The sequence below is a fragment of the Lagopus muta genome, chromosome Z, assembly GCF_023343835.1.
Source record: "Lagopus muta isolate bLagMut1 chromosome Z, bLagMut1 primary, whole genome shotgun sequence".
Lineage (NCBI taxonomy): Eukaryota > Metazoa > Chordata > Aves > Galliformes > Phasianidae > Lagopus > Lagopus muta.
Genome location: NC_064472.1, coordinates 31,793,493 through 31,807,164, shown reverse-complemented (window position 1 = coordinate 31,807,164; position 13,672 = coordinate 31,793,493). Strand labels below are relative to the sequence as shown.

At 36.5% G+C, this 13,672-nt stretch overlaps 1 protein-coding gene across 7 annotated transcripts in view; it reads left to right on the top strand.

The window, feature by feature from the left end:
• The window catches only part of NFIB (nuclear factor I B), a 175,074-nt gene extending 163,077 nt beyond the window's left edge, over positions 1-11,997 (top strand). For 4 of the 7 annotated variants that reach the window (XM_048931009.1, XM_048931003.1, XM_048931007.1 and 1 more), the window contains one exon: positions 5,095-11,997. In XM_048931009.1, the coding sequence (XP_048786966.1) occupies positions 5,095-5,224 (130 nt within the window). In that variant the 3' untranslated portion in view covers positions 5,225-11,997. The remainder of the gene's footprint in view (positions 1-5,094) is intronic. The other 3 variants (XM_048931010.1, XM_048931008.1, XM_048931006.1) reach the window with 1 other exon arrangement.
• Positions 11,998-13,672: the final 1,675 nt, after the last annotated feature.

Genomic DNA, 13,672 nt, shown 5'->3' with positions numbered 1-13,672 from the left:
GTGCCCTGCTAAACTGTTAAATGTCTTCCTAAATTAAGATGAGATATATTTAATATATCTCTTAAAATAAATGTTCACATTGGAAGTGGAATTTGGCAGCTGTTTAACTGAAGATACTGGTTTAGAATGGAGAATATCAGAAGTACCACATTAAGTAGATGCTGAAGGGGTCATTATTTTTTTGGCAGAAATGTACAAGCTGGAATTTAGCCAGGGCAATGAGGTTAACACAATTGCTTTTTCCAGAGTTCATATGATTAAAAATTTGAAATAGCAGAGTTGCTTGTAGTTCTATGGGGGAGCACTTGCTCTGTGCTGAGACAGAAAAGCCTTGCTTGGTGACTCAGTAGTGCCATTTCTTTCAACATCAAAGGCATCTCTACCCCTTCTGCCTAAAGACTGACCTGGCATGGCTTAGTTTACCTTACATAAGCTAGTATGTTGATGCATAGGATAGTAAAACCACGAGAAGAAAATATTGATTTGGGTACGCTTTCCTAATGATTAAATACTCTTATAGACTTTGAGGCTTTTGAAAATATTTTAACTGGTAGAAAGTAAGAATCTTAATATGCCTCAGATTTGCCCAAGTCTGATTGGACTTATTTTTATTGCATTTAGTTAATTGTTCGATGTTATTATATTCCTTATTTTATTATAACCTTTAAAGTGGATGATATATACATAAAATGCTAGTATTCATTTCCAGTAATATCTTTCTCAGAGTTTCTTGAAAAAGCAATTATTATATTTAAGAGGAAACCATGGCTGAAATCCTGATTGAATTAACATGTGAAAACTGTAATGGAGAATGTTTACCCTGTAGGATGCTTGCAAAATTTTTCTTTGCTGCTACATTACATTTGAATAGATAAATAAATTATACTTACTATGAATTGAAGGGGAACGTTGACTATATAATACATCTGATAGTCTAGTAATGGTGAGAGAATAATGCTTCTGGTAATGGTGTAATGCTTCAGGAAAATTCTTACAAGCTATTCTCTCTCAGGAGTTATCAGTCTGAATCACAGAACGTGGATTGGACCTGTTTTATTCCAGCCATACACATGAATGTTTTTTATCAGAAGGAGGAGCCAAGTGGACCAAGGGATATCTTATTAACTTCTTGTAGGACAATTAGCTCCACTATGCCCTTGGCAATTCAAAGATTTTTGCTCTTTTGCCTTGCTCTTTTTTTTTGTGTGTGTGTGTATAGGGATGCTTAGTGAATAGAAAGACGGCATTTGATTTTGTGAAATTCAGGACTGGAATTTTTTCCCAGGACATGTACAGATGGTTGAATAGCATGATAAAGGGAAAGGTATTCCTCCATTCCCTCTGTTGCCACCCAGGCAGAGCTTGTTTTGAAGACAGCAGTAGCTGCTTTTGTTAGGAAGCTCCGCTCTGTAGATGGCTTACATGGTAGAAGCTAAACTCCTTGATTCTCACAGAAAATCCTTTCAGAGCAGGTTTGATAAAAGTGATGGGAAGCCTTGACTGAGGCCAACAGTCTGGCTTAACTGCTCAAGGAAGCACTAGAGAATTACAAAGCAGGCGGTGGTCCATACGTAGTTGGAAGTACAACTAAATTTACTGTAAATATCATGAGATAGGTAGGGTAAGTGAACATGCTACATAGAGAGCAGTACATGTGCAGCTTTGCAGATATGCTTTCCATTATGACTTGTATCATAGCTGATCTCAGAACTTTGTGTTTTGATTAGTGCTTCATTTGTGCTCTTTATCTCAGTAATTTTCACTTCTGTTTCCTCCTTCGCCTGCTCTATATGTTGGGCAGTGATAGAAAGACAGGAAGATCCCCAGAGACAATCACACCAAAGTGCAGCACAATGAGTTTGATTTCTGAAGTACATGTCAAGCTCAGCAGGCCTTGACGCTCCTTGTGCTGGAGAGAATTGCTGATGGACTGTCAGGAGGGCCTGTCCTGCTGCCATGGCACATTTTGGTCTGCCATTGGAGCTTCCAGAACAGTTGTTTTTCGGCCACAGCACTCGGACAGCATGTTGTCCCAGCACTACAGATACCCTCACTGTTATGCGTGGTGGGCAGCAGGTGGCTCTGCACTGGTGGTTGGCCTCACTCACTTGAGAGCCAGAGGCTTCCTTAAAATCAGATGGGATCTGCATAGTGTTAACATGGGAAATTTATTGCTCCCCGAGGATTCATAAGCAGCACTGACAAATTTACTTCATGCTGCATTTTTGAGATGGTCGTAATGTGAGATGGGGGAGGTTTGGAAGGTTTAAAGAAACATACCTATTAAATTTTCTCTCTCTATATAAATATACATACATACATACATGCATACATACATACATACATACATACGTATATATAAAGAACAATTCAATTAGTCACCTGTTGTGATTTATTTTATTAAGCACTTTCCAAAAAATCAAGACCTCTTTCTCCTATGAGAAGAACTGGGTAAGAGAAATGCGACAAATAATGATTTGTTCCTTGTCAAGGAACAAACTTGTTCCTGCTGTAGTCATCAGAAGGTTTAAAACTTAAAAAAAAAAGGGAAAAAAGTTGCATATATATCCAACCACTGAAGCACACTGTAATTCTCTAGAAAGATCCTGAAAGCAGTGTGTTTAGTCTTTGCAACAGAAATTGCTTAAATACCATACTGACATAACAGAAAATTTACATTTTTTTAGTTAATGTTCTGTTTTGTTTGAAGTGGATAAACAGTAAATCCTGTGTAACAGGACAGCAAAGCACTATATGCTATAAAATATGTACTCAGACAGATCCTAAGCAAACAAATCTGCTTTGTTTTTCTTTTCTTTTCTTTATTACCAGTTCCTATCTTTACAAATCCTTGTGCTTGGAAATGATTTGTGTTGTGTCTGTTATTTCATAGTTTACTTCTTAACATCACTGAAATCCAAAGAGGAAGGAGCAAGAAATGCATTGTCAAACAAATTCTGAAGGAAGATGAAGAATAAATTGAAACAATTAAGCCTCTTAAATGAGGTTTTGGTACTGAATATTTTTTAAAACCATAATCTTTTCATCAAATCATATTGGACAAATCTTTTATGTATAAATTGGTTTAAGACTTTGTGAACATTTCAAGAGTTGTTGTGTAACTGTGATTTTTCAGTTTCCAAAAGGGATTATTTCTGGAAGCATAGAAAATAAGATATTATGAATAGTCAGTAGACACTTAAAAAAAAATATGTATTCATATATATATATATATATATATATATATATATATGTAAAATCAAATAGGTTTGTTGATCTTAAATTTTGAAAATAACAACAACAACATTTGTTTAATTACTCAGATTTTACGGTAACCTTCAAGAATAGACTCAGTGGTGAAAAAAAAGCTGCTAAATATTCTTTTTAGTTCAGACGTTTTAGATGTACGAGGATACTCATATTTCTCAAAAATCCCTGAGGAGCAAAAGAGTTCTGTTGCCTTCTGAATTTGATCTCGATGGAGACAAGCAGGTCAGGTATATGAAATTTCCCACCTTTTTGATGTGTAAAACAGAGAACTTGAAATTAATTGTTAGGAATCAGAATAGTAAACTTCCAGGTATAAAGAGGTGTAGAGAGCATCAAACAGAAGTACATGACAGCAGCTGTTTCCACTGTTTTCAGTATAAATCACCTGAGGAACACGTCCCCTGGGTTTTATGAAATAAGTTGACCCCTTTCTTCAGTATTCACACACCAGAGGATCACATAAATGAGCACATGCTCCTTCAGAGAGAAAGTGGTGCAAAAGGTTAATCATGGAGAGAGAAGGAAGAGAGCTTTCAGGGTCCATCTTTCACAAAACATTTAATGAAACATCTCAGTTTAATGCCAAAGTGTGTTCTCAAGTAAACTGTTGTATTTGCGAAAAAAAAACAAAACTAGTGCAGATTCACTACAAGAAGATGTACAGGAAGTATGTATTTGCACAGTGTGTTTGTTTCTTCTTGTTTGGCAATTACTGCTGACATAAAGATGCAGCTTTTCTTCTGAATAAACTTGACTGGAATTTCTAAAAAGCCCTTATTTCTGAGGTGCTAGATAGATATCTAAGGAAAAGGCTGCTCAGGGTTTGCTCTAGCTACTGAAAGGCGGCAGCTGAAGTCTGTCTTTAAGGGGTCTTCTTGCAAATCCTGATGGATAGAATACCTACTAGGAATCTGTGCCTTAAAGGTGCGAACACCATTAGGGAGTCATGAGGGACTTAGAACACCTCAGTGACATGGCGCTTTTGACATGGTGATTTAAGTGATGGAATTATCTTTGGAAATATTTTCTTACGCCGACTTCTACTGAAAAATTTACGGTACTCACTGTGACCCTTTTTATATGATAGAGCCCTTTGTTGTGGGCACTGGTATATTGGGGGTAATAAATTGTGAAAACAAACAAACAAACAAACAAACAACAAAACCAAGAATTTATTTTTTATTTTTATTATTATTATGTTTTTTTTGGAATGGTAGAAATTTTATAGCCCAAGTTCTGTGTTCTAATTGTGACTCACACACCTCACAGGCACATCTTGGGATTGGAATGATGTAAGTTGCTGATTTGAAAAAGAGTGGGAAATTGCACAGGAAACTTAAGCACTGAGCTTTATTTTGTTTTCTTGAAATGAGAAAACTTGTGCACTAAATAGCTATGTGTATTACAATAGCACTTAAATAACATACAGTGTCATTCAGTCTCACATATGTAGTTTAGTGATGTCTGGTCCATATATTTGCCTCTAGAATTTTGGGGAATTTTCATAAATTAGCAGGCTAATTTGTGTAAATCAGCTGTAACACTGCTTGCAATTGAGAGCAACGCAGAATTTTAATTCAAATAAATCATACTTCTGCAAACAGAACTGTAAAGTTGAATCTCAAGCAGTATTCACAATTTGGCTTCTCTTTTTATCTTAAGTAGTGGTATTCATTTCAAATATTGGTTTTATCCTGATTCAAATTCTCTGTGTTCTGATTTTTGCAAAATGTCTAATTTGTGTTTCTTTTTCTTCTTCTTTTTTTTTTTTTTTTTTTTTTTTCCCTGTCTGTCTTTCCTTGTCTCTTTTCCCCTTTTCAACAGTCCTGGTACCTGGGCTAGCTTGGTTCCTTTTCAAGTATCAAACAGGACACCGATCCTGCCGACAAATGTCCCAAATTATGGTTTGAACATAATTGGAGAGCCTTTCCTTCAAGCAGAAACCAGCAACTGAGGGAAAAAATAAAAAGAAAAATTAGGAAAAAGAAAAAAAAAGGAAGGAAGATGGGATGAGAGAAGAAACTGAAGAACGAAGAAAAAATAGACCAGCAATTGCAGCACTTACAATCACTAATTTCCTTATGGTCGAAACTGAAATGACATACAAAGGGTCGATGATATTTCACTGATGGGTAGAACGCAGCTCCTGCTAAGTAGCCTTTGTTATATGAAGTCCGCTGGGAAATAGATGTTCTGTCTCTGACAATATATTTTAACTGACTTCTAGATGCCTTAATATTTGCATGATAAGCTAGTTTTATTGGTTTAGTATTCTTGTTGTTTACGCATGGGATCACTATTCCTGGTTATCTCACAAAACAAAGGCTAGGCAGCAGCAGCGGATTTGCAGGAGGACAAGGGCTGTAAGCCAGCCGTTTTCTCAACACTCTGATTTCTAAATGTTAAAAAAAAAAAAAAAAAAAAAAAAAAAAAAAAAAAAAAAAGCTCTGTAGCCTTTAGTTATCAGTATGGATTTATTAAACTTTGGCCCTTGACTCAGCCTTTTCTAGTGTGTTACCCAGCTTGAAATTTTCAATCAGAATGAACACACATGCTCTATGTAAGAAATGCCTCTATGTAGGTGAAGTGTTATCTTTTCATGCAACAGTAAAAAGAAAAAAAAAAAAAACAAAAAAAACAACCCAGAAACTTTTTACCCACTAAAGAAACACTTAGAGAGGCAAGTGCAATTTAAAAGTTGTATCAAAGGGGTCATCATTATAAGTCCTTCAGCCCTTGGACTCTAAATTGAGGGGATTAAAAAAGGAATTAAAATTTACTTTGAACAAATTTATTTTTCCCCTCAGTTTTTGAGGGCATTAAAAGGCATTACATCGAGACAAATCATGTCCTTGAGAAAAATAAATCAATGAAAACACAGCACTTATGTTGGTTTAGCTGCTGCCTCCACAAAGGGGTAGAATTTATTTATTTAAAGTTACTGGTTGCATCAAAAACCCATAGGGTTTATATTTTTCTGTATAATCTGCATCATAGAGACAAAGAGATAGGCAAATCCATGCCAAAAGGGCAAAGCTTACTGTTTACAAACTGGTAATACCAGGATGGGGATAAGATTTATTTAAATAATGCACTCTCTAAGTCTAATTACAGGGTGCTGAAAACTTGCATGGTGCTTTCAGAAGTTAGCCTTGTTCAACAGATTTCACATATTGACAGAAATATAATGTGCATGGGCAGACATTTTGCCTCTATGTCTCTCAAAAAATAGTTAAAGTACTCTTTCCAGTAATCCTGATTTGCACGAAAATATAATGTCCACATTACGTGCCTTGCCTTGAAATCTAAAAAATGAAAAAAAAAAAAACAAAAAAATACAAAAAATCCACAAAAACAACAAAAAAAAAAATTTGACATCACTACACTTGTTTTGCTGCATTTATTATCATTTAAATCTTTACCATTTTTATGACAAAATATTTTGTACTCCAGATGGGAAAAAAGTGTGACATCATGGATTTTTTAGACAGTTATATCTTTATCTCACATTTATAAAGCATATCATGGCTGTGTATAATTGCCGCTTAAAAATTGTAATCGACCAGCAATATTTTCAGTATTTTGGTGTTTTTTCTATTAACCTTTCATGTTTTTCATCTTCCAATTAATATTGGGGGGGAGGGGATTCAAATTTATACGAATTATGCAATACCAAGTTTTGCCTAAGTAGGTAGTGCTTTTAGCTGTATTGGTTATTATAGGTAAGTACACAGATTTAAAAGGAAAAAAAAAAAAAAGAATAATGTATGCTTTTTTTTTTTTTTTTTTTTTTTCTTTTTTTTTTTAATTGACCAAAGTGGGTACTGCTATTTTTGCAGTGTGATGAGGTCCTTTTATGTACTGAGAGATGGACGGGGATTTTTTTTTTTATACATATATATATATTCTGGGGTGGGTGGGGATGATTTTTAACACTTTACAGTGTAGCTGTGAAGCAGTGCACCCTTAGCCAGGCAAGGGCTGCAAAGCGACTGTTCTGCCTACTGTGACAAACTTTCAAATCGGTTCCCTCTTTTAACTTCCCACCTGGGGTGCAAGCTGAAATCATTTATGGATTTAAAAAATAAATAATGAATTCTGTTGGAGGCAGACTTGACTTGAGGAAATTGTTTTACTTCGAATTTCTTTAGAGAGAGAGAGAAAAAAAAGGGAGAAAGAGTGATAGAAATAGAGGGGAGAGAGGCAGCCAGAGGGAGAAGGAGTTCAAGACCCACAGCAAGATGAAGCCTTCCCACTCTGGTGAATACACTACATATGAAAATGTTTGTGTTAGGAATTTTTTAACTTAGAAAGATGATTGCTTTGTCTAGGAAATGCACATAGAGGGCCAAAATCTTTGCTGGCATAACTCCACTGGCTTCAGTTGACTTCAGAGCTGTTCCTGCAGAGAATTTGCCTTCTTTAGTCTGCATGGCTGGTAAATATTTCTTTTCCCCTATAACAAAACTGTTTTTTGAAGTTTGTCAACTCACAGCATCTGAGATCTGATCTTCATCCTGCTCAGACCACGTCAGAGGTTTGCAAAGTCTTCTCATAAAGCAGGTCAGATGGAGAGCTCTGCGCTGTAGCAGGAAAGGAGCTTCAGAATGGGTGGAATTAGACTATGGTGTAAACAAAAGTGCATTTACAGTAAAATCAGACCTTACAGATTAGTAGTGAGCCTGTTGCTGGAGACTTCTTATGCTCTGGGGATGCCTCTTATCTACTGATCAGTGTAGGGAGAACATCTTCAGGCACAAGGAAAGGATGGAAAAGTCTCAAAATGGGGTATCCTTTCAGCCCTCTGAGTTTGTCTTTTCATTTCAAAGGTTTTCCCCAACTGGAGCAGCTCCAGAGTACATGTCCAGCAACAGGTGCTGGGTGCTGACACACTAACATTGGTCCCTTCTTGCCTTGAATCATGTCATAGAATCACTGAATCCTAGAATGGTAGAATTACAGAATCATAGAATCATAGAATGGCCTGGGCTGAAAAGGACCTCAAAGATCATCCAGTTTCAACCCCCCTGCCACGGACAGGGTCATCAACCACTAGACCAGACTGCCCAGACCCACATCCAGCCTGGCCTTGGCCATCATGTGGGTGCTGTGAGGCTGTGGTGGTGGCACATCCTGTGTGTCCCTGCAGCAGGCAGAGCATGGATAGATACTGAGGCAGAAGCTGTAGAAAAGCAGATCTTTATCTGTATCTAAACAGAAAAGGAAAGGAAAAAAGCCGGGGGGAAGAAAAAGTCCAATTTACGTTTCACTTTTCCTGAGCCCCATGGTAAGTGACTTCATTTCCTAAGCATATTGCTGTTAAGACTAGCTGAAATGTGGGAGACCCACCCAGAGCATATCTTAGGCTCTGGCCTAGTGAAATAAATGATGTTATTGCCTTTTCTGCTAGGCCCTGATATTGAGTGGTCAGGGAGCACTGTCCATGCTGCGGGGAGCAGGATGTCCCCTAAACTTTTAAATGCATGCCAGGATGAAACTGAAATGCATGTGATTGCCAAAAGGATGAGTATGCCTGAGGGAGGATGGATGGCTTTATGTGAGCTTTTCTGTTATCTCTGACCTCTTGTATGAAAAAAAATGAGCTTGCAGATGCGATATTTTTAACAGCAGAGTCCTTCCATGTGAATGAATTGGTTTGATTCAGCAACTGTGGGTTTTTTCACACGTGCCTCTCTGATAGAAAAGTCTGGTTGGAAGAAAACACACTTTTCATTTATGTTTTGTTTTGTTTTGTTTTGTTTTGTTTTGTTTTGTTTTTGTTTGTTTTTTAAGCTCAGCAGTCAAAAGATTAAGATAACATTGAGAACTCAAATCCAGTCTCTGGCCTCCTCCTTCACCAGGAAGTGTATTCTGACTAAATCAAGCCACCCCGTTCTATGTGCACTGTTCTGCCTTTATTAAGTTGCTTTGCAGCCCTGGCCTCACGGCTGTGCCACTGAAGTGTGTTCCCCCTGGAGTGACATGAACGTTTGAGGCTTGACTATGGAAAAAAAAAGGCAGTGAAGGAGACTGTACATAAAGACATGGCAAAAATATTAATTATAGCAATATAGTTGTGGGGTGATGTTCAGGTGGGCAGCTCCATTGAAAATATGTGAATGGATTTGTGAAGCTGCAAGTAGCGAGAAGAAAGGAGGATCTTCTGAATGAACCGCCTACCTTGTAGACAGTAATTTGTACACTGTATAGTTTTGTTAAGATTTTTTTTTTTTAATTAAAATACCCTTGTTTGTAAAGCTAACTTTTTAACAATTATAATGGAAATATATATTATTTCCATTTTTAAAGTAAACAAGAATATTCCTTGTTTGGAAGCTGGACTTGGGTTAAAACTCTCCAGTTCCTTAATTTATGTGTTAAAAAAAAAAAAAAATCTGTCCATGTTAGCAGTTATTTCACAGATTCCTGTGCTTGAAAAGCATAGGTTACTAATCCTTTAAAAATGTAAATGGAGAAAAGTTATATTTTATGAAGGTTATTTTGTTGTATTTAGTATTGGAAAAGTTGGTTTTCAGAGCATTTCAAAATGTTGGAAGCACCACTGTCTTTTTATTAGTATATATGGCCTTTAGCAAAAGTTTTTGTGATTGTTACATGATGGTATTTAAGATTAGGTTCGCAGAGCAATTCAGGATAGGCAGAGAATAAAAACAGTACTTATCTCTCACATAGCTGTGTCCTCAGGGAGCAGAATTTTGGATTTGCAACTTGTAGCTTCATAAGGACTTAATGAAAGAGATTGCACAAGGACATACTCAGCTGTGACACCGGAGTGTGTTCTGTACCTAAATCTAAATTATATTTACTGTGTGAGGTTATGAAGGCTGCAGAAAGTTATCCCATATTCAGTGTACAGTATTCACTTTTAATGAAACAACTCTTTAATGTTGCTGGCAGTAAGGTCCCAAGCATGACATCCAATATAGTTTATATGATCCTGTCAAGGTCTTTTGTTAACATTAACCAGCTGCAATGCTCCTGGACTTTTTTTTTTTTAATTGGGTTTCTATAGAAAACTTAAAAAAGAAAAAAAAGAGAGAAAAAAAAAGTAAAATTGTACACGAGCTAAGAAAGTTAAGCTGGAAAAGCTCAAAATTGATTCTTCAGCTCCAAACTGAAGGAGCTGAAAACTGTCTCCCTCTTATTTGCACTTTCTGCTACTTCCCAATTTTTTTTTCTAATTCCTCAAAATTGTGTGGGTGTGGTGGAGCACTGCAGTTGGAGGATAACACGGACCACTGGTTTTGCCCTTTAACCCTGCACAATGACCTTTGCATCAGCCAAACTTATTGCCATGACAACTCTTTGTACTGTTTCCACGCCACAGCTCTGTTGGTCATGTTGTTAATAGCAAAGGGGACAAGTCCAAGACGGTCAATTTTTACATTTTTTTGTTGCAATTTTTTCTTCAGTGGTTGTAAGTAGGTTTTTGTTTCTTTTCTTTTCTTTCTTTTTTTTTTTTTTTTGTTTGTTTTTAAATAATAAAAGGGTTCACTAGTTATTACTCTTTAGAAATATCTGTGTGTTGCAGTTCAAATGTATGTTGAATTTGTGAAAAGGGCTTCAGTGCCACTAGCATCATGATATCCTAGAATAAGCCTTTCATACTTTTATTGCATGATACAGTAACAGTAAAGCAGAAGGTGGCCTATATAGATGGAAAGCAGCATGAGCTAGTGACACTAAAGCCAGTCTTTGTATTACTGTATTTTTGACAGAATGGTTTTGAAACTGTGCTACAGGGACTGATGTGGCAAATGTATCTCCATATGCAGAAAGAAGTTTTTTAAGAAGTCTGGCTTATTATGCATTCTTCATTGAGGGCATTGAAGTTGCATGGACTGATAAAAGTTGATGCAAAATGAGAAAGAAACAAAAACCAGCAAAATGTTTACCAAAAAAATCTCAAACAAATGAGCAGTGCCTGTTCAATTTCACAGTCTCTGTTGAGTTCAGTTGTAAATATGTTTCAGATAACATTTTCTTCAAAAAAATAAAAATCTCTACAGCAGTGTAGAATGTGAGGGGTTCCTCAAGTCCCAGGCATAGGCTTCTCATGAGCTGCGTTAGGTTATGTCTTCATCAAGCTGTTAATTTGTGCTTATATCATATAGAACTTTTAGCAAACTGGGAAGAGGTGCCCCATCTCAATGATATTTCTCTGAGAACAACTTTTGTAGGGCTGTGTGTTTCTTTAGATACATTTAGTACAACTGTAGTGACAAGTAGTCAGTTATTGCTTGCTAGCTACACACCAGGGTTGATCCATTTTAAAACTTCTGGCATTTTTCCCCATACTGTAGGCCATGAATTCTGAAGGTTACATTTTAATTAAAAAGTAGGTGTGTGCACAATCCTTGTGTAACGAAACTTCACTTCTAGGATGCATTACAGTACAGCTACTTAACTGTGGAACTAAGGCCTTCTGGCATGAAACGTGTTTTTAGCCTGAGTGTTAACAAAGGTTTTTATTGTGCCTGGTTGGAGGAGAATAATGTTCTTTTTGGTACTTTTTTTAATGTTACAAATGAACTCAACTGCCACAAGTTTTAAACTGGTGTAAATCAAGCTTGACTTAATGTGATTGTTACTGTTATATCCAGCCTATACTGCTAGCAGCTGCTCATACTGCAGTCAATTACTGGAAGCGGATATATTTCCTATGCAAAAACTGTTTAAACAATAAAAATGAGCTATGCTACAGACCATGGTCTCATGTTTTCTTTTCTATCTCTAAGACTGATAATTAGTAATGTCTTAGAACCTAACCTTGACCCTTTTACCCTGGCCAGAATGACACAGCTTACAGAGTTCTGTGTACACTTAGGTTAAATTGAACATACCTGTTTGCATACATGCAGACTCAGTGGTACGCAGAAAAAGGAGAACATAAACGAAGTGATACAATTAGATAAGCAGCTCAATTTAAAAGCTTATTTTTTGTTCTCTTTATCATGTCTTACCAGCTCTAGTAATTACACAGGTGACCCAAACTCCTTTCTCTTGTGATGTAAGATTAAGCACGATACTTCTTTTAAAGTATAATAGACCTGTCACAAGCAAGGATTAGTAAATCCTCATTTTTTTAAACAGCCTTCACAACAATGCTTTTAAAAAAAAAAAATGACAACTTCTCAAAACTCTTTGGAATTTGCATGACATCAGAAAGCATTGGTTTGGACCAAAGTCTTTGAAATCCACAGAATAATTCTGCTTCATAAATGTGAATATGAGATGTTTCACAGAGCTGATGTTCCTAGAAATACACTGTGTTTTTCTTACACCATTGGGAACCCATATTGTACTAGTATGTATGAATACATTCAGGCAATGACTGACTAGATCACAGGATCACAGTGCTGCAGCAGTTATTGCTGCACAGTGAAGCAAAACAACCCTCCGTCTACTTTGATAAAAATATTCTGCATGTTCTAGCACATAAGCCTTATTCAGTTTTGACCATTAGTGTGCAAAAAGTGAAGTGGTCTGTTATTTTTCCTTTGTTGGTTGTTTACACAGGCACCATTTATCTATTAAATGAACTAATTTCTATGAAAAATTCATTGTTTGATGTTTGGCTCTGTGAAGCAAATTGCTTTGTGCTGAAATGTTAGGAAGTTCTACCAATTTCTCCCGCTAGAGTTCACTTCAATACTACTATCTGGATATGATTTGCAAATTATATCAAGGACATCAGGTGCCATTTCTGAAAATCCAAAATCGAAAATCCTCCAGAATAACTCATAGATGCTTCAATTCAGTCTGGCCTCCCCCTTGTGCAAAGGAAATTCCTTATTTCTTGAGCCATTCTAATCAGATCTTCAAAGTAACTTATTCTTGTATATGACCCACTAGAATCCCAAGGCAAGTTTCCTACAAGATTTTGTTGCTGCATTCCATGCATGTTGGCTGCTCAGTGGTGCTGATGCCAATAGGCTGGGACAAAGAGTGACAGCTGCTTGCATTTATTCACACTGACATTGCCAAAGCTAGAGCTGGCATGCTGAAGATATGCAGTGTCTCACCCAGAGCCAAGATGCAAGGAGGCAAGAGAAGAGTGCACAAAAACCGTGACTTGCAGTGTCATGGTGAAGACATGCTTCTTGGCAATATGTACATAAAGATGAAGAACAGAGACAGTAAAATCTCATAAAAAAATCTCTGACAAACACCTTGAGAGCTCATTGAGAACTGCAGCCACTGCCATCAAGCCAACATGCATTTGTTTCACAAAAGCAGAGTCAAATATCCACTTGTTTTATGGTTTTGTTGCACGTTTTTTTTCCTGTAATAAAAAATATTAAAGATGAAATTAGATTTTATTACTTATATACATTAACTATATTAAATATTTTATGAGTGATGCTCTGTAAATAATGCC